The sequence below is a fragment of the Rhinatrema bivittatum genome, chromosome 5, assembly GCF_901001135.1.
Source record: "Rhinatrema bivittatum chromosome 5, aRhiBiv1.1, whole genome shotgun sequence".
Lineage (NCBI taxonomy): Eukaryota > Metazoa > Chordata > Amphibia > Gymnophiona > Rhinatrematidae > Rhinatrema > Rhinatrema bivittatum.
Genome location: NC_042619.1, coordinates 284220107 through 284247669, shown reverse-complemented (window position 1 = coordinate 284247669; position 27563 = coordinate 284220107). Strand labels below are relative to the sequence as shown.

The 27563-nt window shown below is 47.6% G+C and overlaps 1 protein-coding gene across 1 annotated transcript in view; it reads right to left on the bottom strand.

Moving 5' to 3' along the window:
* LOC115092773 (disintegrin and metalloproteinase domain-containing protein 9-like) overlaps positions 1-27563 on the bottom strand; it is an 868617-nt gene that overhangs the window by 367903 nt on the left and 473151 nt on the right. The window contains exon 8 of the mRNA XM_029604075.1: positions 3161-3341. Within this exon, the coding sequence (XP_029459935.1) occupies positions 3161-3341 (181 nt within the window). The remainder of the gene's footprint in view (positions 1-3160; positions 3342-27563) is intronic.

The window sequence follows — 27563 nt, the reverse complement described above, 5'->3', positions numbered from 1 at the left end:
CTAGTAACTCGAGGTGAGGTTAGGTATTAGGGTAGGGGGTTAGGGGCCACTTTGATATTCAAAGTGAGACGTATGAACAGAACAGTGCTCTCTTGTGAAGATTTGATGACCTTCAGAGAGTCCATCAAGCTAAGTTGAGAGAACATTGCACAAATCTCATCTTTGGGTGAGTTTCCTCACTCCGAAGGTCATCAAATCTTCACAAGAGAGCACTGTTCTGTCCGTACATCTCACTTTGAATGTCAAAGTGGCCCCTAACCCCCTACCCTAATACCTAAACCTCACCTCGAGTTACTAGGTGGGCCTCCCATAGAGATATAAATACCTATCTAGGGTGCAAGCATTATATTTCTCTCTCCCTCTCCCTCTCACTCCCCTCCCCTCTCCTCCCATCCCAGGCTGGCTCTCTGGGCAAAAACATCACTACATACAATAAAGCCTTAATACAAGCTATCACACAGCTTAATACTACTGAAAAAGGCATAGTTAAAGCCATGTGATATGGCTTTTCAAAACAGTAAACCCAGCCTGCCCCTAATTCCTCCCCCTTTTCAGATTTGCATCACACCATACATTATGGTGCTATTACATGCATTAAGCCCGTAACACATACAAAAACATCTTATAGCATTTTGATAAATGACCCTATAAGATAGGCTTATCATGCTATGTTGCAGTTTTGCCCATATCAAGTACTTATATTTTTGATCATCAGTCATTCTTAAATAAGTGAGGGACTTCCTCTCACTGTGTGCCCCGAACACTTTAATCTCCTTTTGTTTTTTTAAATCTACTATTGGCTTTCCAGCCATTTCCAGCCTCTAAGCTACAGCGGTAAGCAAGCATGGCTTTTTAAGAGACTCAAGTGTTCTGCACAGAGAAACTACGTTTCCAAATTCTTTGCAACAAATATGGGATTTTGCTGAAATTATTTCCATACAACAATTCATCTCTCTCCTGAAAAGGAAGGTCCTTTTATTTTCCAAAACATTACAATGTCAGGAGTTTCACATCCATACATTGGGGAATATCTCTCAATCAGCATCTCATTCACTTTTTGAAGACAACTTTAAAGATAAATGTTGCCTAACATTATTTAAATTAAAGTGCATAAAAATGTTAAAAAAACAAAACAAAAGAAGATTAAAGTGTTCGGGGCACACAATAAGGCCTATCCTGTAAAGTGCGGCCGCGTTTACCCTGCTCCTAAGCCGTTTTTAACTTCGTTTTCGGCCGCGTTAGCCCTTCCTGCGATCCCGAATCCCCTTTAACCTACTCCTACCGCGTCCTAAATTCCCCGGGCAACCCCTTCCGCCCGCGGCATGCATATTGCATGCAAACGAGCGAATTAGCGCGATATTGCATGCAAACGAGCGAATTAGCTATTCACCTGCAATCCCGTAACCCGCGCCCCGACTATCGCTAGTTTTCCCTGCCGTTTTGTCGCGCGTTTAACCTGCAAACTTACCGCCTACCCTGACCCAGGCGGTAGAGGCATGGGTAAGGGTAGGTGGAAAGCTTTCCCCCAGCCCCCGCTCGCCTGCCCCGGCCGCGATCATGGGTGCCGGTCTCCGTGGCAGCCCCAGTCCTCTCCCCTGCTCCCGAAGCCAAAAAAAAAAAAAAAAAAGCGTAAAAAACGTTGCAGCCCCCCTCCGATGTCCGGACTGGGGCTGCCACGGAGACTACAACGGCAAAGCGACTTTTGGTTTTTTTTTTGCTTCGCCGCTGTCAGTGTGCCCCCTCCTCTCGGAGCAGGGCGCGAAAAGCAGCCTTGCTCCGGGAGGAGGGGGAGCACACTGACAGCATCGAAGCAACGGCGAAGACAGCGACGAAGCAACACGACGACAGCGGCGAAGCAACGGCAAAAAAAAACCAAAAGCAATTTTGTTTTTTTTTTTTTTCAAAGCGACAATTTTTTTTTTTCCAAAAGCGACTTACTTTTGGGATCTGTCAAGATCCCAAAAGTAAGTCGCTTTTGGACGCCTGCCAACTTACTTTTCTGAAGCCATCATCAGGAACCCCTGCGATCGTAGCTCCTCCCGACGAACTCAAAGATGGCCGCCTGCACGGGGGAAGCGTACAATTGGCCGCTGAAGACGTGACTTCGTGACGTCACGTCTTCAGCGGCCAATTGCACGCTTTCCCCATGCAGGTGGCCATCTTCGTCAGGAGGAGCTACGATCGCAGGGGTTCCTGATGATGGCTTCAGAAAAGTAAGTTGGCAGGCGTCCAAAAGTGACTTACTTTTGGGATCTTGACAGATCCCAAAAGTAAGTCGCTTTTGGAAAAAAAAAAAATTGTCGCTTTGAAAAAAAACAAAACCAAAATTGCTTTTGGTTTTTTTTTGCCGTTGCTTCGCCGCTGTCTTCGTGTTGCTTCGCCGCTGTCTTCGTGTTGCTTCGCCGCTGTCAGTGTGCTCCCCCTCCTCCCGGAGCAAGGCTGCTTTTCGCGCCCTGCTCCGAGAGGAGGGGGCACACTGACAGCGGCGAAGGAAAAAAACCAAAAGCAAGAAGTAAGTCGCTTCCCCGCTTCACTCTTCCCTCCACCCGGAGCAGGGCGCGAAAAGCAGCCTTGCTCCGGGAAGAGGGAAGAGTGAAGCGGGGAAGCGACTTACTTTTTGCTTTTGGTTTTTTCGCTTCCTGGTATTTCAAATGACATTTGAAATGACAGATACCAGCGTGCCGTGAAGCCTTAGGCCCGCGCACCCAGGATCCTGTATAGGCGCTCTATCCAGTATCCTGGGTTGCGCGGGCCTAAGGCTTTTCGGACGCGGCTTACATTTACATATAATTAGGGTTCAGGATCGAGCGGTAGGTGAGCTGCACTGTGCGGGCGGTAACCGCGGGTGCCGTAGGCACTAACGCAGCTCTTCCTACCGCTCGGTACTGGATTGGCCTGAATGAGAGGAAGTCCCTCGCTTGTTTAAGAATGACTGATGATTAAAAATATAAGTACTTGATATGGGCAAAATTGCAACTTAGCATGATAAGCCTATGAAAGTCTTGGTATGATGGTCATTCTTTTATGAATTTACATTAATATGCAATTTCATGTATACACATCTGCATCTTATCAAGTGAAATGTATATACAGGGTTTTAAATACATTTGTTGCACCATTTTCATTTCTGACATTTGTTCAGTTAAAATTAATGTATTACCTTTGTGCAACTCCTCTTCCTTTTCGTCATCATCATCATCTTCTTCAGGAGGTAAAACATAGCTAATAAATGAGCCTTTAATTAAAGGTCCACTGTCACTACTTCCTCCATATCCTGGTTTAGCACAGTCTGGAGGTGCCCACCCCATATTGCAATGGCAATTTTTGTTAGTGTTGCACACCTGGATAATATAAAAAAAGCATTATAGCATTATAAATACAACTATAAAGAATACATCTATTCAAATACAATTGGTGGACATCATTTTATTTATTTCACTAACAAATGCTTATGTTTATATGTTAAAGCAGGGGTCGGGAACCAATGGCTCGCGAGCCAGATGTGGCTCTTTTGATGGCTGCATCTGGCTCGCAGACAAATCTTTAATAAAAAAGTAAAAATCTAATAAAACCCCCCACCCTCCTGACGCCCCCCAAGACCTCCAAAATTAATTTACTACAACCCCCCACCCTCCTGACCCCCCCCCAAGACCTGCCAAAAGTCCCTGGTGGTCCAGCGGGGGTCCAGGAGTGGCCCGGGAGCGATCTCCTGGACTTGGGCTGTCGGCTGCCAGTAATCAAAATGGCGTCGACGGCCCTTTGCCCTTACTATGTCACAGGGGCTACCGCTGCCATTGGTCGACCCCAGTGACATAGTGAGGGCAAAGAGCCATCGGCGCCATTTTGACTATGGGCAGCCAACAGCCCAAGTCCAGGAGATCGCTCCCGGACCCCAGCTGGACCACCAGGGACTTTTGGCAGGCCTTGGGGAGGGGGGGGCAGGAGGGTGGGGGGTTGTAGTAAATTAATTTTGGAGGTCTTGGGGGGCATCAGGATGGTGGGGGGTTTTGTTAGATTTTTACTTTTTTATTAAAGATTTGTCTGCGAGCCCTTGACCCTCGCTGGACCACCAGGGACTTTTGGCAGGTCTTGGGGAGGTCAGGAGGGTGGGGGATTGTAGTAAACTAATTTTGGAGGTAATGGGGGGCATCAGGAGGGTGGGGGGTTTTGTTAGATTTTTACTTTTTTATTAAAGATTTGTCTGCGAGCCCTGGACCCCCGCTGGACCACCAGGGACTTTTGGCAGGTCTTGGGGGGGTCAGGAGGGTGGGGGGTTGTAGTAAATTAATTTGGCAGGTCTTGGGGGGCGTCAGGAGAGTAGGGGGTTGTAGTAAATTAATTTGGTAGGTCTTGTATGGCTCTCACGGAATTACATTTTAAAATATGTGGCGTTCATGGCTCTCTCAGCCAAAAAGATTCCCGACCCCTGTGTTAAAGCATTTCAGAAAAACTCTGTTCATCAGAACTAATAATATTGAGCTTTCAAAGAGATATATTTTTTAACAAATACCCTTTAGACCAAATTCCCTGAGGCTTTTCTCCCATTCTTTGTCTATAGAGAAAAAAAATAACTTAGAGCGCCATATTTAAAGGCCCAGTATGTAGCAAAGTTAGGCCTAGATTTATCGTTTTGAATTAAAAATAGAGGTGTTGTTAGAGTAATTTTCCTGGTACCACTTCACGTAGCTATTTTACTGCACATATGATATTTTCACATCAGTCAAGCTAGGTAGAGAGAACATGGTCAAATCTACTCTTCTTTCACCTTTCATCCCTCCAAATCACACTAAATCTTCACTCTCTCTATCCCCACTGGAAACAGGATATGCAATAAATCCCGTTTTGGCCAAAATACACAGCTATCGCAGGCATAATGCCCAGAAAAAGGTGTAGTTATTTCCGGTATTAAATCCTGCATAGTGAGCATTTCATTATCACATGCAATGTTTACCGGCCCTCATTTCCATTTACTCCTCCCACTTGAATAAAATTTGACCGCCTATGGCTGGTCGTGGACCACGCTGGAGTGGAGCAGGTTCTGGCAGAGTCTTGGTCATGGACGGAAGCAGGCAAGGAATTCCGAAGACCGGGACAGGATCCAAGACTTGGAATTTGGAACTTGGAACTCAGAAATTAAAAACAAGGATCTTCCGGAGACTTGCACTACAGATGAGAAGAAGGCCTTGTACCACGAAGTGCCCTACACAGCCCCCCATGGGCTGGTCACGGACCACGATGGTGGCACGCCAGGAAAGATGGATGCAGAAAACTGGGAACAGGTTGCAGAGGCGAAGACGAAGGCATCAGGACCAGGAACGGAACCACGGAACATCTGGAACATTAGGACTCAGGAACGGAACCATGGAACATCAGGACATGGAACGGAACAACGGAACATCTGGACATCAGGACTCAGGAATGGAACCACGGAACAAGTAATAGCTGAGCCCTGATTTGCCCTCTCCCAACATAGGCATCACTAAAGGGTGGTAAGGCCTGGAGAATGCCACCCCCGAAAATGACTTACTTTTCCAGTTTCAGATTGTGTCCAGGATAACCCAAATTCCTGAGCAATCTGATGCGGTACAGAGTAGTCTGATCTGCCAATCTTCATATCAACTCTCCCTCAGAAGCCAGCAACAAGAGCAGGATTGAATAGAATATCATTTACTGCTGTCAAACAACCAATCTCGTGGTAGGAAAAGAGTGATATCTCACTTCCTAATGTCATACTACCTCTGCCATTGCAGGAGACAGGGTTTGCTTAAAGGTTTCTGCTGCTGCCAGCCCATGGGGTAAGAAGGAAGATAAGGTGGGCAGGTAGCTGTGCTCTGGCAATTGCAGAGCCATTGCAGTAAGCCCCAGCATGGAGACTGGGAGAGGAAAGGGCCTCTAGAAGGAGGGTGTGAGAAAGAATGAAGAGTATCTGGAGGGTGTGATAAACTGAGGGTGGGAGGATGAAAAGAGGGAAGATCTGAGGAACAGAGTGAGAATATGGGGACGAGCACAGGGACATGACATTAAGTCTAGACCTGGCCTTCCATGCAAGATTGTGCCCAAGTTGGAATGATCATTGCCAGTCTTTCATGCAAGGCCATTTTGGTGACACTCCTTCCAACTTCAAGCACTTACCTCCTTACTCCTGAATTTTGTTAACTCCTTGGCCAGAGGTAAAGTAAAAGTTAACTCACATTTCTGTTGGCCATGATATTCTATTGCTGTTCCCATGTGGTAGTAACTAGCTGCTTCTACCATACAGGGCACAGCTAAGTTATTCTGTGAAACCAGAAATGTGAGTTCAGTTTACTTCATCTCAGACCAAAGAAAGGGTTAGATATTCAGTGCAAGCTCTCTGGAGTTTTCACTTACAGCTGAACAAAACATAAGGGGCCCATTATTCAAAGAGCATTCAGCACTACTTAGCCAGATAAGCAGAACTTATGTGGCTACATAGTGGCTGTTGAATATGCGCCTATGCTCAGCAGCGTCACTTAGCGATATAAATCCCTTATATAGCTAAACGTTTCATGCACAAAACGTAGGCATGTACTGGGTGGATTGGGGGGTGAAGCAGTTAGCCGTCTAAGTATACGTATAAGTTTAGAAGCCCCATAGAATAGGTAGACTTATCCATCTAAGTACGTATATATACAGATTAGTTCTCACTGGCTAAGTTACTTACATGGCCAGCTTTGAATATCTACCCCAAACTCTCTGGGAAAGCACCATCAGCTGAATAGTAGGGATGTGCATTTGTTTTTGCCGTATTGGCAATCCGCAACGTATATGCCCCTATTCGTTATATTCGTGGGGAGGCAAAACGCATCGAGACTCCCCACGAATATAACTCATCATGTTTCATCTGTTGCGCGGCGCATGGCGCGCGCTTTTCTTCACCTCCATTTGCAATCAAAGGACGCCATTTCGCTGTATCCACTATCCAGAGCCAAAAACCAGCCCTTTCCTGTGAGTCATCAGTGACTCACAGGAAAGGGTCGGACAGGTTGGCACTGATACCGGAATGCAGTGTATCAGTGCTTACATTTTGTGAAATGCACTGAATGCAGCCAATCGCGCTGTCATTCAGTGCTTAGTGATGATTTTACTGATGACCCAGCACTTTATATACTTCAGCACGAGGCGTGCAACACACTTTCTTTGCAGGGGTGGTGTGGGGAGGTGGTCTTTGAGGAAGGAGTCTGCACTGAGAGCTAGCTAGGCTAGTTAGTAAAGAGAAAAAAAGCTATTTATTCTTTATTTGGCTGCAATGCCTGTGCCAGCTAGCCCTGTTTGTGTTTTAAGCAGTTTATTATTTAGGTGATCTGAGACGGTCTCTCTCTGCCAGAGAGAGAAGCTGCTAGCAGTGCCATTTTTTTCATTCACCCTCTGGGCTAGGCTGCAAGCAAGCATGATCTGTGTGTTGTGGCTGGGAGAGATATATTCAATTTTGCTAGAATTTGCATTGGAAAATATATTTCATCGATTTTCCTGCTGTGCCAACAATTCCAGCTTTTTTAAACGGAGTTAACTCACTCAGTTTCTCTGTGCATTGGGCTTCAGTGGGCAGTGGGTAGTTTAACAGACTGAATTTTATTATTGGGACGGTCTGTGCAGTAAAATCCCCAGTCTGCCTCTTTTGTGCTTATAAGCAAGCTGCGTGTGTGTGTGCACCACACACGTTAAATTAGAACATAAGAACATGCCATACTAGGTCAGACCAAGCATCCATCAAGCCCAGCATCCTGTTTCCAACAGTGGCGAATCCAGGCCATAAGAACCTGGCAAGTACCCAAAAACTATGTATATTCCATGTTACCGTTGCTAGTAATAGCAGTGGCTATTTTCTAAGTCAGCTTAATTAATAGCAGGTAATGGACTTCTCCTCCAAGAATTTATCCAATCCTTTTTTAAACACAGCTATACTAACTGCACTAACCACATCCTCTGGCAACAAATTCCAGAGTTTAATTGTGCGTTGAGTAAAAAAGAACTTTCTCTGATTAGTTTTAAATGTGCCCCATGCTAACTTCATGGAGTGCCCCCTAGTCTTTCTATTATCCAAAAGAGTAAATAACCGATTCAAATCTATATGTTCTAGACCTCTCATGATTTTAAACACCTCTATCATATCCCCCCTCAGCCGTCTCTTCTCCAAGCTGAAATGTCCTAACCTCTTTAGTCTTTCCTCATAGGGGAGCTGTTCCATTCCCCTTATCATTTTGGTAGCCCTTCTCTGTACCTTCTCCATCACAATTATATCTTTTTTGAGATGCGGCGACCAGAATTGTACACAGTATTCAAGGTGCAGTCTCACCATGGAGCGATACAGAGGCATTATGACATTTTCCGTTTTATTCACCATTCCATTTCTAATAATTTCTAACATTCTGTTTGCTTTTTCACTGCCGCAGCACACTGAGCCGACGATTTCAATGTGTTATCCACTATGACGCCTAGATCTCTTTCTTGGGTTGTAGTACCTACCTAATATGGAACTTAACATTGTGTAACTATAGCATGAGTTATTTTTCCCTATATGCATTACCTTGCACTTATCCACATTAAATTTCATCTGCCATTTTGATGCCCAATTTTCCAGTCTCACAAGGTCTTCCGGCAATTTATCACAATCTGCTTGTGATCTAACTACTCAGAACAATTTTGTATCATCTACAGATTTGATTATCTCACTCGTCATAGTTCTTTCCAGATTATTTATAAATATATTGAAAAGTAAGGGTCCCCTGAGGCACTCCACTGCCCACTCCCTTCCACTGAGAAAATTGTCCATTTAATCCTACTCTCTGTTTCCTGTCTTTTAGCCAGTTTGCAATCCACGAAAGGACATTGCCACCTATCCCATGACTTTTTACTTTTCCAAAGTAAAAAGTCTTTGTCAAAGGCCTTCTGAAAATCTGAGTATACTACATCTACAGGTTCACCTTTATCTACATGTTTATTAACTCCTTCAAAAAAGTGAAGCAGATTTGTGAGGCAAGACTTGCCTTGGGTAAAGCCATGCTGACGTTGTTCCATTAAACCATGTCTTTCTATATGTTCTGTGATTTTGATGTTTAGAATACTTTCTACTATTTTTCCTGGCACTGAAGTCAGGCTAACCAGACTGTAGTTTCCTGGATCAACCCGGAGCCCTTTATAAATATTGGGGTTACATTTGCTATCCTCCAGTCTTCAGGTACAATGGATGATTTTAATGATAGGTTACAAATTGTTACTAATAGGTCTGAAATTTCATTTTTTTAGTTCCTTCAGAACTCTGAGGTGTATACCATCCAGTCTGGGTGATTTACTACTCTTCAGTTTGTCAATCAAGTCTACCACATCTTCTAGGTTCACCGTGGTTTGATTCAGTCCATCTGAATCATTACCCATGAAAACCTTCTCCAGTACGGGTACCTACCCAACATCCTCTTCAATAAACACCGAAGCAAAGAAATCATTTAATCTTTCCACGATGGCCTTATCTTCTCTAAGTGCCCCTTTAACCTCTCGATCATCTAACGGTCCAACTGACTCCCTCACAGGCTTTCTGCTTCGGATATATTTAAAAAAGTTTTTACTGTGAGTTTTTGTCTCTATGGCCAACTTCTTTTAAATTTCTCTCTTAGCCTGTCTTATCAATGTCTTACATTTAACTTGCCAATGTTTATGCATTATCCTATTTTCTTCTGTTGGATCCTTCTTCCAATTTTTGAATGAAGATCTTATGGCTGAAATAGCTTCTTTCACCTTCCCTTTCAACCATGGCGGTAATCATTTTGTCTTCTTTCCAACTTTCTTAAGGTGTGGAATACATCTGGACTGTGCTTCTAGAATGGTATTTTTTAACATTGACCACGCCTCTTGCACACTTTTTACTTTTTTAGCTGCTCCTTTCAGTTTTTTTCTAACAATTTTTCTCATTTTCTCAAAGTTTCCCTTTTGAAAGTTTAGCAAGAGAGCCGTGGATTTGCATACTGTTCCTCTTCCAGTCATTAATTCAATTTTGATCATATTATGATCACTATTACCAAGCGGCCCCACCACCGTTACCTCTCTCACCAAATCCTGTACTACACTGAGAATTTGATATAAAATTGCTCCCTCTCTCGTCAGTTCCTGAACCAATTGCTCCATAAAGCTATATTTATTCCATATAGGAACGTTATCTCTCTAGCGTGTCCCGATGATACATTTACCTAGTCAATATTGGGGTAATTGAAGTCTCCCATTATTACCGCACTACCAATTTGCTTAGCTTCCCTAATTTCTCTCAGCATTTCACTGTCTGTCTCACCATCGTGACCAGGTGGACGGTAGTAAACTCCTATCACTATAGTCTTCCCGACACACAAGGGATTTCTACCCATAAAGATTCAATTTTGCATTTAGTCTCATGCAGAATGTTTATCCTGTCGGACTCTATACCATCCCGGACATATAGCGACTGCTGTGCCTGTTTGTCCAGGCCTTATGTCCCTGCAAGGGTTTGACCTCGATTGCTGTGCCTGTTTGTCCAGGCCTTATGTCCCTAGGTGGGATTCACCTCTGTCCTCGACTATGTTGCTTCCGTCACTGCTCTACGCCCTCACTCAGCCCTCTCTACCTCTGTGGCAACTCCCTCCAGGTCTGATGGACAGCTGGCTACCGCGGCGTCTCCATGCCGTCTCCCTCTGGAATCCCCGGACCGGCTTCATGTTGCCGATCTGCCATGTTGCCTGATGACCTAGGTCGCGCAAGCTCACGTGCTCAGATGGAAGTACCAGCAAGCGCGCGAATCTCAGGGGCGTCCTCCTGAGATGACGTCATCCGCTTCCAATATTTAAAGGTCTCTAAATGCACTATCAAACGGAGTCAGCAAGGGGGCTGGTATGGGAATGTGTCTCGCTACCTTCAGACTATTCCCCCCAAACTACTCTGCCTCCTCGGACTTACCAGAGGTACCCGCTCCCCGGGGGACTTGCTCTTTTTTTTACTTTCAGATTACAGATAGGAACCAGTACTCGCTCCACGAGGACCCATGTTCCTGGACACTCTGAAAATTCCCTTCTACCTGGAAGCTATCGCCACTACAAATAATTGTGAGTTACTATCGCTCTCTCAGAGCTTTCCCTGGAACCAGGTACTCGCTCCTCGAGGGCCCATGTTCCTGGACACTCTGAAGATTCTCTTGCGTCTGGAAGCTATCACCACTAAAAACAATTGTGAGTTACTATCGCTCTCTCAGAGCTTTCCCTGGAACCAGGTACTCGCTCCTCGAGGGCCTAAACCTTTCCAGCTCCTGAGCTTCCATGGGACCTTATGTGAGTTTTGTTATCTAGTTCTGTTCATGAACTCTGCCTAATCACTTTCTATGGTTCCTCAACAGCTCAGCCATCCTGATATCATTGTTCCAGTACCTGAGGTACTACAGCTCTGCTGGGCATATCTAGTTCACTACTGCCAGCTCTGGTGGTTTCAATAACCTGTTAATAAAAGAACTAAATGTGTGTCCGAATCCATACTAAAGCCTAGCCGGTGGTCTCTCTTGGGATATCCTCCCGGGGGTGTTGTCATCTGCTACCGGCCCAGGGAACCACCCACTACTATCTCAGAATCATTACAGATTGCAAACTCCGCCTACGGAGTACTACAGATTGCTAACTCCTCCATCCTGCAGGAGCCTGCAATAAAGATTCTTTACAGACTGCTGACACCTAGTAGTCAGAACCATGACAGATTGCTGTGCCTGTTCATCCAGGCCTTCTGTCCCTACAAGGGTTTGTTCTTGATTGCTGTGCCTGTTCTTCCAGGCCTTATGTCCATACGTGGGCTTGACCTCTGTCCTCGACAGCTGTGCGTGACCATCCAGGCCTTATGTCCCTACAAGGGTTTGACCTCGATTGCTGTGCCTGTCCGTCCAGGCCTTATGTCCCTACAAGGGTTTGGCCTCGATTGATGTGCCTGTTCATCCAGGCCTTATGTCCATACATGGGCTTGACCTCTGTACTCGACTGCTGTGCCTGAATGTCCAGGCCTTATGTCCCTAAAAGGTTTGACTTAGATTGTAAGCCCTCTGGGGATAGGGAAATATCTACAGTACCTGAGTGTAATCCACTATGAAGTGATGGAAAAGCGTGAAAAGCGGAATATAAATATATTAAAAAAAAAAATTGCTGTGCCTGTCCATCCAGGTCTTATGTCCCTAGATGGAATTCACCTCTGTCCTCGACTGCTGTGCCTGTCCGTCAATGCCTTATGTCCCTAGGTGGGATTGACCTCAACTGCTGTTCCTGTCCATCCAGGTCTTATATCCCTGCAAGGGTTTGACCTTGATTGCTGTGCCTGTCCATCCAGGCCGTATGTCCGTACAAGGGTTTGACCTCTGTCCTCGACTGCTGGCCTGTCCGTCCAGGCCTTATGTCCCAGGGTGGGATTAACTCTGACCTCGATTGCTGTGCTTGTTCATCCAAGCCTTATGTCCCTGCAAGAGTTTGACATCGACTGCTGTGCCTGTCTGTCCAGGCCTTATGTCCCAAGGTGGGCTTCACCTCTGTCCTCGACACCTGTGCCTGTTCTTCCAGGCCTTATGTCCCTGCGAGGGTTGACCTCAATTGCTGTGCCTGTTCGTCCAGGCCTTATGTTCCTACGTGGGATTCATCTCTGTCCTCAACTGCTGTGCCTGTCCGTCCAGTCCTTATGTCCCTTCATGGGATTGACCTCGATTGCTTTGCCTGTCCATCCAGGCCTTATATCCCTGCAAGGTTTTGACCTCTATTGCTTTGCCTGTCCGTCCAGGCCTTATGACACTACAAGGGTTTGACCTCAATAGCTGTGCTGGTCTGTCCAGGCCTTATATGCTAGGGATGTGCATTCGGATTGACCGCATATGGAAAACGCAACTCAAATTTTTTTTTTTACTTAAAAAAAAGATGGGGCGTATACGAGCAGATTTCCGACATAAATGAACATAGATATGTCGGATACGGCGAATCGCCATGCGCGCGCTTTCTCGCCGCCATTACCTGCGACTCGAGCTCGGAGCCCCGGATTACCTGAAAATGGCGGCGCCCCTGCGGTAACCATGCCAACCTGTCTGACCCTGTCCTGTGAGTTTCAGTGACTCACAGGAAAGGGTGGGACAGGTCGGCATGGATACCGGAACGCAGCGAATCTGCGTTCACCTTTTCAGAGAAGCACTGAATGCAGCGAATCGCGCTGTCATTCCGTGCTTCTCTGAGGATTTCCTGACGAGCCAGCAGCACTATAAAAGCAGCAGCAGCACGAGGACTGACGGACATTTTCAGCGATTCAGTGGGGAGGTGGGATCGGGATCGTGCAGGGTGGGCTTAGGCAGGCTGAGGCAGAGAAGATAGCAGAACCCGATTTGATAGACAACACAGAACAGAACCAGATTTGATAGACAACACAGAACAGATTCTTTGTTAGGGAAAAAAAAAAAAGAACATTCTTATTGAGTGAGTCTGTACATTTTATCCTGGGCAGTGCCAGGCAGGGCTGGCAGTACTCTGCCTCATATTTGCTATTTTTAAACAGACTTAAAATCATTCTCCTTGAGTGGTTCAGTGCTGGCTGGGCAGCAGTTCCAGGGCTGGGAGTACTCTGCCTCATATCTACTTTAGTTCTATGTGCACTGCAGTGCACACAGACAGACACATTCCGTGCATTGCCAGGCAGACAGTGAGGCAGTGGGCATTGTAAACAGAGTGAACATTGCCCTTCAGCAAGTCTGTTACATTTGCTATTTTTAAACAGACTTAAAAGCATTCTCCTTGAGTGGTTCAGTGCTGGGTGGGCACTGGGCAGCAGTTCCAAGGCTGGGAATACCCTGCCTCATATATACTTTAGTTCTATGTGCACTGCAGTGCACACAGACAGACACATTCCGTGCATTGCCAGGCAGGCAGTGAGGCAGTGGGCATTGTAAACAGAGTGAACATTGCCCTTCAGCGAGTCTGTTACATTTGCTATTTTTAAACAGACTTAAAAGCATTCTCCTTGAGTGGTTCAGTGCTGGCTGGGCAGCAGTTCCAGGGCTGGGAGTACTCTGCCTCATATCTACTGAAAAGGAAGCTTGTTCTCTGTGCACTCACTGCACACACACAGACACATTCCGTGCATTGCCAGGCAGGCAGTGAGGCAGTGGGCATTGTAAACAGAGTGAACACATTCTCCTTCAGTGGTTCAGTGCTGGGTGGGCAGCAGTTCCAGTGCTGGGAGTACCCTGCCTCATATCTACTTTAGTTCTATGTGCACTGCAGTGCACACAGACAGACACATTCCGTGCATTGCCAGGCAGGCAGTGAGGCAGTGGGCATTGTAAACAGAGTGAACATTGCCCTTCAGCGAGTCTGTTACATTTGCTATTTTTAAACAGACTTAAAAGCATTCTCCTTGAGTGGTTCAGTGCTGGGTGGGCAGTGCCAGGGCTGGCACTGGCAGTACTCTGCCTCATATCTACTGAAAAGGAAGCTTGTTCTCTGTGCACTCACTGCACACACACAGACACATTCCGTGCATTGCCAGGCAGGCAGTGAGGCAGTGGGCATTGTAAACAGAGTGAACATTGCCCTTCAGCGAGTCTGTTACATTTGCTATTTTTAAACAGACTTAAAAGCATTCTCCTTGAGTGGTTCAGTGCTGGCTGGGCAGCAGTTCCAGGGCTGGGAGTACCCTGCCTCATATCTACTGAAAAGGAAGCTTGTTCTCTGTGCACTCACTGCACACACACAGACAGACACATTCCGTGCATTGCCAGGCAGGCAGTGAGGCAGTGGGCATTGTAAACAGAGTGAACATTGCCCTTCAGCGAGTCTGTTACATTTGCTATTTTTAAACAGACTTAAAAGCATTCTCCTTGAGTGGTTCAGTGCTGGGTGGGCAGCAGTTCCAGGGCTGGGAGTACCCTGCCTCATATCTACTGAAAAGGAAGCTTGTTCTCTGTGCACTCACTGCACACACACAGACAGACACATTCCGTGCATTGCCAGGCAGGCAGTGAGGCAGTGGGCATTGTAAACAGAGTGAACATTGCCCTTCAGCGAGTCTGTTACATTTGCTATTTTTAAACAGACTTAACCGCATTGTCCTTGAGTGGTTCAGTGCTGGGTGGGCAGCAGTTCCAGGGCTGGGAGTACCCTGCCTCATATCTACTGAAAAGGAAGCTTGTTCTCTGTGCACTCACTGCACACACACAGACAGACACATTCCGTGCATTGCCAGGCAGGCAGTGAGGCAGTGGGCATTGTAAACAGAGTGAACATTGCCCTTCAGCGAGTCTGTTACATTTGCTATTTTTAAACAGACTTAACCGCATTGTCCTTGAGTGGTTCAGTGCTGGGTGGGCAGCAGTTCCAGGGCTGGGAGTACCCTGCCTCATATCTACTGAAAAGGAAGCTTGTTCTCTGTGCACTCACTGCACACACACAGACAGACACATTCCGTGCATTGCCAGGCAGGCAGTGAGGCAGTGGGCATTGTAAACAGAGTGAAGATTGGCCTTCAGCGAGTCTGTTCAATCTGCTATTTTTAAACAGACTTAACCGCATTGTCCTTGACTTGGTCCGTTCATTTTGTTATTTTAAACAGACTGAGCATTCTTCTTGAGTGGGTCTGTTAATTTAGTTATTTTAAACTGACCGAACATTATTATTGTGGGACAGTGGGCAGTGTTACCACTAGTACTCATTGACATTAAATCCATAATGTCAGGGAAAGGGAGATGCAAGCGACTTAGTGGGAATGGCAGCGGAGGCACCGCAAAAGACACCAGCGCAACACCACCAGTACAGGTAAAAAGGCAACTGTTGCAATCAAACGTCTTTGTAGGGGATGGCAGTTCCATGGCAAAAAAAAAGAAATCAGACCATGAAACTTTGCAATCGCCAGCACCTGTTTCTGGCACTGTAGTTTTGGAGGAGAGTGAAGAGGAGGCAGAGTCTAGCCAGACAAAAGTTACACACCCAAGAGCAGCCAGGGGACAGAAGTGTCCTGCAAAACTTTGCGGTGACAAGGTAGCGCTGGCACTGTTAGCTTCTGATTCAGAAGAAGAATCTTCTTGGATGGGATTCTCATCAGAAACGGAAGATGTTATACCTGAGCAATCTTCGGTAGAATTGTCAGTTAGTCCTGTTTTAGCCTCCACCTCCAGAAATCTGCGGCAGGGGAGACATTCCACTGATATCGAGGAGGAGGAAGAGCTGTCAGAAGGGAGACAGAGGGTGACTGTTGCCCCCGCTGGCATTGCTTCGCCGGGTGCAGTGGGTGCACCACCCACACCCAGTAGTACCTCAACTCCAGTGCCACCATCCACCCCCAGGGCGGGAAAGAGAGGAGGATCACAAAAGAAATCTGCGATCTGGGCACATTTTAAAGTGACAGAAGACCCGCGTTATGCTCGGTGTAATTACTGTGCCAGGGATATTAGCAGAGGCAAGCAACTGGGACATCTGTCAAATTTTGGCATGGAGTATCATGTTAAGAGGCAACACCCAACAAGATTACTGCCATCTGGGGATGGTAGCATTTTCCGTCAGGGGACCCCTTCCCCTTCCAACCAGGGTGCAGTGGTAGGAAAGCAGCAGAGTCAGCCCACGCCCTCATACCCTTCTAGCAGTCAGGCGGCAGGCCAGAAACCCACTGACATGTGGGAGAAGCGACAATGCACCATGGAGGAAATGGGGTGGAGTGCGGTAACGCTATCCCGGGGTAGGAGGCAGGCAGCCGCAAAAGTAGTAACCAGGAGCATTGGGGAAATGATTGCCCTTGATGACCAGCCCCTGCAGTTAGTTGAGAATGTGGGTTTCAAACGTTTCTTGAAGGTCGTACTTCCAAATTACAAAGTCCCCTCCAGAACCACATTTAGTAGAAAGGTCATCCCCAGCCTGTACAAGCACTGTGTCAGTCGCGTGCAAGCACTGCTAGGTAAGGCAGACGGAAGAGTGCATTTCACCTGCGATATCTGGACCGCCATGAATGCTGCACACTCTTACCTCTCTCTGACAGCACACTGGTGGGACATGGCAGAGGCAGGGGCAGCCAGCAGCTCTATTACTGAACAAGCATCAGGGTGGAGGTGGGCTTTACTGAACACCCACCTGACGGACCATGCCCATACCGCTGCCAATATTCTAGCATGCATCAGAAAGATGCTGGCGAGCTGGAAAGTACACCAGCGAGACAGTAAAACGCGGGCAGGCTTTTTTGTCACAGACAACGGTGCAAACATGGTTAAGGCAATAAGCGATGGGCGGTTTAAGAACATCCGATGTTTTGCACACACTCTGCATCTGGTAGTGAAGTCAGGTTTGGGCTTGGAGTCCAAGGACAAGGAGACTGAATACCTGCGTAGGTTAATACAGAAGTGCAGGAACATAGCAGCACACTTCCACAGAAGTGTCAGGGCGGGGCAGGTTCTCCGAGAAAATCAGACTGCTTTGGATATGCCCGAGAAGCGTCTCATTCAAGACGTTCCCACCCGGTGGAATTCCACCTTTATGATGCTGGAGAGGTTATTGGAGCTGCAGACACCCCTTCATGAACTTTCTGGTACAATAGACATAGGTGTACAGAATCCCCTAGGGCATCACGATTGGTTAGTCATGAGTCAGCTGGTAAAAATCCTGCAGCCCTTCAAGGACGTCACGGAGGAGCTGAGTTCCAGAAGTTCCACCTTGGCTGACATCATCCCTATAGTGAAATTCCTGGATGACCATTTGGAAGGCATTAAACGGCAAGAGGGAATGACTGCTGAGGTGCTGCAGTGTGTGGACGTTTTGCAGCAGCAGGTGAAAGACAGATTAAGGCCTTTAACAGAGGACAGCACATACATGCTCGCCTCTGTCTGTGATCCCCGTGTGAAAGGTAAAATCGCCCTACAGACCAATTGTCTGTCATTTGTGAAGGAGCTGTTGTTAGCACAGGTCCGTGAACAGGAGCACCATAGGCGGAGACAGATTAGGCTTGAAGCACAGGTGGAAACAGCAGGCACGTCACAGAGTTGTGCTGCTGCTATCCCTGGCAGGAGAAGGACTGTGTCAGTGACAGATACTATTACTAGTGCCTCCACCTCAACGTCAGAACGCCCAAGGCATGTTGGCCATAAAGATACATCAGTAGTGCAACAGGCGAGAGAGAAAGTAACTGGATTGAGTGACTCTCAGCCCTCCCAAGCACAGGAGGAGACAGCAGCAGAGCTGTCAGTGAAACGGTATCTCTCAGAGCCGATAGAGAATACGCAGACAGATCCGCTGGCATATTGGGCACACAAGTCCACTGTCTGGCCACACCTAGCCAAAGTGGCTGAAGGATATCTGTCATGTCCACCAACAAGTGTGCCCAGTGAACGTGTTTTTTCAATGACAGGGGATATCATGAGCCCTCACCGCTCAAGGCTTTCACCGGTCTTGATGGAAATGCTAGTGTTTTTGAAAGTAAACCTGCCAGTGCTTGGCTTTCCCGATTTTCCTTGTGAATGGCAAGATGAATAAAAGCTATTGAAAGGAGCCTTGCAGCAGTTCCAATTGCCTCCTATGCTCAAGATAATGTAAGCAGTAAGCACTGCAGCACATGTTCTTGACATGAATCGCTGTGTCTGACCGGCATCTACTGTGCAGCCCTAGTGTTCCCACAAGTGTTTTAACTCCGTTGCTGTTCCTGCCTGTACCTCCAGGCCTTGTGTCCCTAGCTGGGCAGTTCCATTTTGTTATTTTAAACAGACTGAGCATTGTCCTTCAGAGTGGGTCTGTTGATATTGCTATTTTAAACAGACTGAGCATTGACCTTCAGAGTGGGTCCGTTAATTTTCTTATTTTAAACAGACTGAGCTTTCTTCTTCAAGGCCGAAGTGGAGAAGGGTTCCATGTGAACAGCAGTTCAACATGGGTCAGCCGGTCCTAACAGATAGGCGAGCGCCGTTCGGAAGGGACGGGCGATGGCCTCCGTCGTCCTCGGCCGATCGAAAGGGAGTCGGGTTCAGATCCACGAACCCGGAGTGGTGGAGAATCGGCGCTGGGCTCTTCCCTCTTCACTCGCCGTTACTGAGGGAATCCTGGTCAGTTTCTTTTCCTATGCGACTTGTGTCCCTAGCTGGGATTGACCTCTGTCCTCCAATGATGTGCCTGTTCCTCCAGGCCTTGTGTTCCCACAAGTGTTTTAACTCCGTTGCTGTTCCTGCCTGTACCTCCAGCCATTGTGTTTCTACTGGTGTTTTAACTCCATTGCTGTGCCTGCCTGTCCCTCCAGGCCTTGTGTCCCTAGCCGGGATTGACCTCTGTCCACCAATGATGTGCCTGTTCCTCCAGGCCTTGTGTTCCCACAAGTGTTTTAACTCCGTTGCTGTTCCTGCCTGTACCTCCAGCCATTGTGTTTCTACTGGTGTTTTAACTCCATTGCTGTGCCTGCCTGTCCCTCCAGGCCTTGTGTCCCTAGCCGGGATTGACCTCTGTCCACCAATGATGTGCCTGTTCCTCCAGGCCTTGTGTCCCTAGCTGGGCAGTTCCATTTTGTTATTTTAAACAGACTGAGCATTGTCCTTCAGAGTGGGTCTGTTGATATTGCTATTTTAAACAGACTGAGCATTGACCTTCAGAGTGGGTCCGTTAATTGTGTTCTTTTAAACAGACTGAGCATAGTCCTTGAGTGGGTCCGTTAATTTTGTTCTTTTAAACAGACTGAGCATTGACCTTCAGAGTGGGTCCGTTAATTTTCTTATTTTAAACAGACTGAGCATATTCCTTGAGTGGGTCCGTTAATTTTGTTCTTTTAAACAGACTGAGCATTCTTCTTCAAGGCCGAAGTGGAGAAGGGTTCCATGTGAACAGCAGTTCAACATGGGTCAGCCGGTCCTAACAGATAGGCGAGCGCCGTTCGGAAGGGACGGGCGATGGCCTCCGTCGTCCTCGGCCGATCGAAAGGGAGTCGGGTTCAGATCCCCGAACCCGGAGTGGCGGAGATTCGGCGCTGGGCTCTTCCCTCTTCACTCGCCGTTACTGAGGGAATCCTGGTTAGTTTCTTTTCCTACGCTGCTTGTGTCCCTAGCTGGGATTGACATCTGTCCTCAAATGATGTGCCTGTTCATCCAGACCTTGTGTTCCCACGCGTATTCTTATTTCTGAGAGATTTTCCGATTCCTTTGTCATCAGCTAAAGTGCATAAGATGCGTTGATGAATAGTTTTGAAGATGACACATATGGCTTTATAGATGATACGGAAGTGGACGGGTAGCCAATGTAACTCTTTCAGAATGGGAGATATGTGGTCTCTCTTTCTTGCGCCTGTTAGTAATCGGGCTGCTGAATTTTGAACCATCTGTAGTGGTTTGGAATAGGATGAGGGCAGACCTAGCAATAGGGAACTGCAGTAGTCTAATTTCGCAAAAATGACTGCTTGGATGATCGTTCTGAAGTCTTGAGCATGGAAAAGAGGTCTTATCCTCTTCCGAACCTGGAGTTTATAGAAGCAGTCTTTGGTTGTTTTGTTGATATGTGCCTTGAAGTTTAGCCGGTTGTCTATTATCACTCCTAAGTCTGTAACTTGTGTGGTAGGTAGGTTGGTGGGAAGAGTAGTGTTGGAGATATTGTTTTCAGGAGAGATGAGTAGGATTTCTGTCTTGGATGAGTTTAAGATGAGGTGTAGGTTGTTTACTACTTGTTTGATTTTCTGGTGGCATGTTTCCCAGTAGTCAAGAGTTTTAGAGTATGTGTCTTTGATATGGATGATGATTTCAATATCATCTGCGTAAAGGAAGTACTTTAGATTGAGGTCGGTAAGAAGTTGGCAGAGAGGAAGAAGATAGATATTAAATAGGGTCGGAGATAATCAAGAACCTTGAGGGACTCCTAAGAGTCAAATCTTGAGGATTCCTTGTTTTGGAGTTTAACTTTGTAACCTCTGTTATCGAGAAACGTTTTGAACCAGGATCGGACGGTGCCGCTGATTCCTATGGACGAAAGCTGGTTTAGGAGGATGGCGTGGTTGACCGTGTCGAACGCTGCGGAAAGGTCTAACAAGATCAATAGGAAAGAGTTTCCTTTGTCGAGGCCCATTAAGATATAATATTATATCTTACAGTTGTGGTTTGGATCATATTCTTTAGGTCAAGACGGTTGTCTATAATTACTCCCAGGGCTCTCACATGGTTGTGGGTGAGAAGGTGTTTGTGATGGATCTGAGATGGGAGGTTTTCTTGCTTGTAGGAAATGAAGAGGAGTTTAGTTTTAGAGGCATTGAGGACCAGGTTTAGACTGTTGAGGAGATTAGTGGTGGCTTCGGCTTGTAAGCTGTTGTTCCAAAGTGCGATGGCTTTCTTAATAGATTCTGTTATGGGAATAAGAATCTGAACATCGTCTGCATAGATGTAGTGAATGAGGTTAAGACTACTTAACAGTTGGCAAAGGGGAAGGAGGAAACGGCGGGGGTAACGGCAAAGCTGCTGCCAGGGGGGGCTATAACACGCGCCGCCGGAGCGGCGGGCCACCTGCCCCCCCTGGGCCTTCCCAGCCGACACGGAGCCGGTTGCGGCGCTCCGCCGCGGAGGAAATGCGCCCTGCGGCCGTCCGGGAGGCGTTCCCCGCCCCCCCCCGCGAAAGGGGTGGGGGATGCGCCGAAAGCCCCCCCGGTCCCACCGAACCCGCCGCCGGGTTGAATCCTCCAGGCGGACTGCACGCACCCCACCCGTTTACCTCTTAACGGTTTCCCGCCCTTTTGAACTCGCTCTTGAAAGTTGTTTTCAACTTTCCCTTACGTACTTATTGATTTTACTGCTTTACTTTATTTTTTTTATTCCTGGACGGGGCCGGGGCCGTCCGGGAGGCGTTCCCCGCCCCCCCGCGAAAGGGGTGGGGGATGCGCCGAAACCACCCCCGGTCCCACCGAACCCGCCGGGTTGAATCCTCCAGGCGGACTGCACGCACCCCACCCGTTTACCTCTTAACGGTTTCCCCGCCCTTTTGAACTCGCTCTTGAAAGTTGTTTTCAACTTTCCCTTACGTACTTATTGATTTTATATATTTACTTTATTTTTTTATTCCTGGACGGGGCCGGGGCCGCGGACTGCACGCACCTCACCCGTTTAACTCTTAACGGTTTCCCGCCCTTTTGAACTCGCTCTTGAAAGTTGTTTTCAACTTTCCCTTACGTACTTATTGATTTTATATATTTACTTTATTTTTTTATTCCTGGACGGGGCCGGGGCCGCGGACTGCACGCACCTCACCCGTTTAACTCTTAACGGTTTCCCGCCCTTTTGAACTCGCTCTTGAAAGTTGTTTTCAACTTTCCCTTACGTACTTATTGATTTTACTGCTTTACTTTATTTTTTTTATTCCTGGACGGGGCCGGGGCCGTCTGGGAGGCGTTCCCCGCCCCCCCGCGAAAGGGGTGGGGGATGCGCCGAAACCACCCCCGGTCCCACCGAACCCGCCGCCGGGTTCAATCCTCCAGGCGGACTGCACGCACCTCACCCGTTTAACTCTTAACGGTTTCCCGCCCTTTTGAACTCGCTCTTGAAAGTTGTTTTCAACTTTCCCTTACGTACTTATTGATTTTATTGATTTACTTTATTTATTTATACCGGCATTGCATCCGCTGTAGGCTTCCCTGGTCGGTCTTGTGCATTTGAATAAACGGAGAGGAATTTGTAGGTCGATAATGGTGTGTTGGTGAATGATTTTTTATATCAAGGTGATGGATTTGTAAATGACTCTGAACTGAATTGGTAACCAGTGGAGGTCTTTTAGGACTGGGGAAATGTGGCCTCCTTTCCTAGTGTTTGTTAGTAGACGGGCTGCTGCATTTTCAACCATTTGGAGTGGTTTCGTGTATGAGGAAGGGAGTCCAAGTAATGTAGAGTTGCAGTAGTAGAAAATGAGGGCTTGGAGGATGGTTCTGAAGTGTTTGGCGTGGAAGAGTGGTCTTATCCTTTTTTAAACTTGCAGTTTATAGAAGCAGTCTTTGGTGGTTTTATTGGGGGGCCACTACCGGCCTAACACCGTCCGCCGGCTGATCCTCCATCAGAAGGACTTGGGCCCCCGAGCGGCGCTGGGGAGCCGGTCTTCCGTATGCCACATTTCCCGCGCCCGCCGGACAGGCGGGGATTCGGCGCTGGGCTCTTCCCTCTTCACTCGCCGTTACTGAGGGAATCCTGGTTAGTTTCTTTTCCTCCACAGCTTGTGTCCCTAGGTGGACCCTGCGGGTCGGTACGGCAAGAGCGGTATTCAAACAGCAAGCAATGGGGTATGAAAATACAGACCCCTGTGTACTTACTTGGTATAGGTTTTGCTAGGAGTAAGAATTTGTTGAGGATAATGTCAGTTTCTTAATAAGATCTCATGCTTTGACTGTTGAGGAGATTAGTGATGGCTTGTAAGCTGTTGTTCCAAAGTGCGATGGCTTTGTTAATAGATTCTGTTATGGGAATAAGAATCTGAACATCGTCTGCATAGATGTAGTGAATGAGGGTTGACTACTTAACAGTTGGCAAAGGGGAAGGAGGAAACGGCGGGGGAAACGGCGAAGCTGCTGCCGGGGGGGGGTGGGGGGGGCAATAACACGCGCCGGAAATGGTATTTAACCTTAGATGGAGTTTACCACCCACTTTGGCCTGCATTCCCAAACAAACAGACTACGAGAAAACCCGGTCCCGGAGCACCGGGGGCCGCTACCGGCCTAACACCGTCCGCGGGCTGAGGCTTGATGAGAAGGACTTGGGGCCCCGAGCGGCGCCAGAGAGGCGATCTTCCGTACGCCACATTTCCCGCGCCCGCCGGACGAGCAAGGATTCGGCGCTGGGCTCTTCCCTCTTCACTCGCCGTTACGGAGGGAATCCTGGTTAGTTTCTTTTCCTCCGCGGCTTGTGTCCATAGGTGGGATTGACCTCTGTCCTAGAATGATGTGCCTCTTCATCCAGGCCTAGTGTTCCTACTGGTGTTTTAAGTCCATTGCTGTGCCTGCCTGTTCATCCAGACCTTGTGTTCCCACACGTATTATTATTTCTGAGAGATCTTCCAATTCCTTTGTCATTTTCTGAAGTGCATAAGTAGGGTAGCTAAATGAGGAGAATATTGGAGGGGAGAAGTTCCATATTGAAAGCTGAGTAGCTTTACTTATCTAGTGAAAGTTTGAAGGATCAGGGAAGGCTTGTAAGAATAGCCAAGTTTGTTAATAGATTCTGTTATGGGAATAAGAATCTGAACATCGTCTGCATAGATGTAGTGAATGAGGTTAAGACAAGTTAACAGTTGCCAAAGGGGAAGGAGGAAACGCCGGGAGGGGGGGCTATAACACGCGCCGCTGGAGCAGCGGGCCACCTGCCCCCCCTGGGCCTTCCCAGCCGAACCGTAGCCGGTCGCGGCACACCGCCGCAGAGGAAATGCGCCCTGCGGGGGCCGGGGCCGTCCGGGAGGCGTTCCCCGCCCCTCCCCCACCCCCCGCGAAAGGGGTGGGGGTGGGGGATCCGCCGAAACCCCGGTCCGACCGAACCCGCCGGGTTGAATCCTGCGGGCGGACTGCACGGACCCCACCCATTTACCTCTTTACAATTTCACGCCCTCTTGAACTCCCTCTTCAAAGTTGTTTTCAACTTTCCCTTGCGGTACTTACTTATTTATTTTATTTATTTAAGGTTTTTTTATACCGGCATTCATGAAATCGTTCACATGATGTCGCTTTACAGAAAACAGGGGTGCAAAGAAACAACCTATAACATAAATACACGTGGTGAAGAGATGCAGTTACAATTAACTGGGGCTATGAACTGGGAGTGTAAGAAATAAAGAGGGATAGAGGAGGTTAATTATATACATGTGTAGAATATAAAAATATACAAGAGTACATTACAAATATGGCGTCCAATATATACAGCTTCTGAGCTGAGAATTTATTGATGGTGTGTGTTAGGTGCAGTTCGGGAAGGCTTGCCTGAAAAGCCATGTCTTGAGTCTTTTCCGAAAGGTTAGGAGGCAAGGTTCATTTCTGAGATCTGGGGGGATGGAGTTCCATAACGGTGGACCTGCTGTGGAAAGGGCTCAATCTCTAAAGGTGCTGTGATAAGTGGTTTTGGAGGGTGGAACAAGGAGGCATCCTCTGTAGGCTTCCCTGGTCGGTCTTGTGCATTTGTATAAACGGAGAGGAATTTGTAGGTCGATTATGGTGTGTTGGTGAAAGATTTTGTATATCAAGGTGATGGATTTGTAAATGACTCTGAACTGAATTGGTAACCAGTGGAGGTCTTTTAGGACTGGGGAAATGTGGTCTCTTTTCCTAGTGTTTGTTAGTAGACGGGCTGCTGCGTTTTGAACCATTTGGAGTGGTTTTGTGTATGAGGAAGGGAGTCCAAGAAATGTAGAGTTGCAGTAGTCTAATTTGGAGAAAATGAGGGCTTGGAGGATCCTGGTTAGTGTCTTTTCCTCCGCGGCTTGTGTCCCTAGCTGTGATTGAACTCTGTCCTCGAATGATGTGCCTCTTCATCCAGGCCTTGTGTCCCTAGCTGGGATCGACCTCTGTGCTCGACTGCTGCGCCTCTTCATCCCGGCCTTGTGTTCCCACAGGTGTTTTAACTCAGTTACTGTACCCATTCTTCCGGGCCTTGTGTTCCCACAGGTGTTTTAACTCAGTGGCGGTGCCTGTTCATCCAGGCCTTGTGTTCCCACAGGTGTTTTAACTCAGTGGCTGTGCCTGTTCATCCAGGCCTTGTGTTCCCACAAGTGTTTTAACCTGGTTGCTGTGCCTGTTCATGCAGGCCTTGTGTCCCTAGCTGGAATTGACCTCTGTCCTCGAATGATGTACCTGTTCATCCAGGCCTTGTGTTCCCACACGTATTCTTATTTGTGAGAGATCCTAGGCTCCAATTCGTTTGTCATCAGCTGAAGTGCGTAAGTACAGTCTGAATTCACTAGACGCCAATGGAATTCACTAGACGCCAACGATATTCACTGGACGCCAATGTAAACACCGGGTACACACAACTCTAGGGGTGGACCCGTTCCAGGTAGTCCTTCCCTGAACAAGCATGAGGGTGGAGGTGGGCTTTACTGCACACCCACCTGACGGACTATGCCCATACCTCTGCCAATATTCTAGCATGCATCAGAAAGATGCTGGCGAGCTACCAGTGTTTTAACCTAGTTCCTGTGCCTGTTCATGCAGGCCTTGTGTCCCTAGCTGGGATTGACCTCTGTCCTCGAATGAAGTGCCTGTTCATCCAGGCCTTGTGTTCCTACTGCTGTTTTAACTCCATTGCTGTGCCTGCCTGTTCATCCAGACCTTGTATTCCCACACGTATTCTTATTTCTGAGAGATCCTCCAATTCCTTTGTCATCTGCTGAAGTGCGTAAGTACCGTCTGAATTCACTAGACGCCAACGGAATTCACTAGACGCCAACGATATTCACTGGACGCCAATGTAAACACCGGGTACACACAACTCTAGGGGTGGACCCTTTCCAGGGAGTACTTCCCTGCACAAAGGAAAGGGAACTCTCTCCTGGGCCAATTGATAAGAAAACCACAATTCTGCAGCCAAAAATAGGCTGGAAATCCTTCCCCCATTGACTTTAATGGGCGACATATGTACATATACCCAACTCATTAGATTTTTTTTATGTCCATATTGGCCGCAAGTGGGACCCACTTTCAGACATAAGAAATATAAACATAAAATTTTGCTCTGCACATCCCTATTATATGCCTAAAAGGCTTTGACCTCGATTGCTGTGCCTGTTCATCCAGGCCTTATGTCCATACGTGGGCTTCAACTCTGTCCTCGACTGCTGTGCCTATACGTCCAGGCCTTATGTCCCTAGATAGGATTCACCTCTGTCCTCAACTGCTGTGCTTGTCCATCCAGGCCTTATGTCCCTACGTGGGATCGACCTCAATTGCTTTGCCTGTCTGTTTAGGCCGTATGTCCCTGCAAGGGTTTGACCTTGATTGCTTTGCCTGTCCGTCCATTACTTATGTCCCTACAAGGGTTTGACCTCGATTGCAGTGCCTGACCATCCATACCTTATATCTCTGCAATGGTTTGACCTTGATTGCTCAGCCTGTTCGTCCAGGCCTTATGTCCATACGTGAGCTTCACCTCTGTGCTCAACTGCTGTGCCTGTCCATCCAGGCCTTATGTCCCTACGTTGGATTGACCTTGATTTCTTTGCCTGTCTGTCCAGGCCTTATGTCCCTGCAAGGTTTTGACTTCGATTGCTTTGCCTGTCCATCCAGGCCTTATGTCCCTACAAGGGTTTTGCCTCAATTGCTGTGCCTGTCCGTCCAGACCTTATGCCCTGCAATTGTTTGACCTCGATTGATGTGCCTTGTCGTCCAGGCCTTTTGTCCATACGTGAGCTTCACCTCTGTGCTTGACTGCTATTCCTGTCCGTCCAGGCCTTATGTCCCTACGTGGGATTGACCTTGATTGCTTTTCCTGTCCGTCCAGGCCTTATGTCCCTGCAAGGGTTTGACCTCAATTGCTGTGCCTGTCAGTCCAGGCCTTATGTCCCTACAAGGGTTTGACCTAGATTGCTGTGCCTGTTTGTCCAGGGCTTATGTCCATATCTAGGCTTCACCTCTTT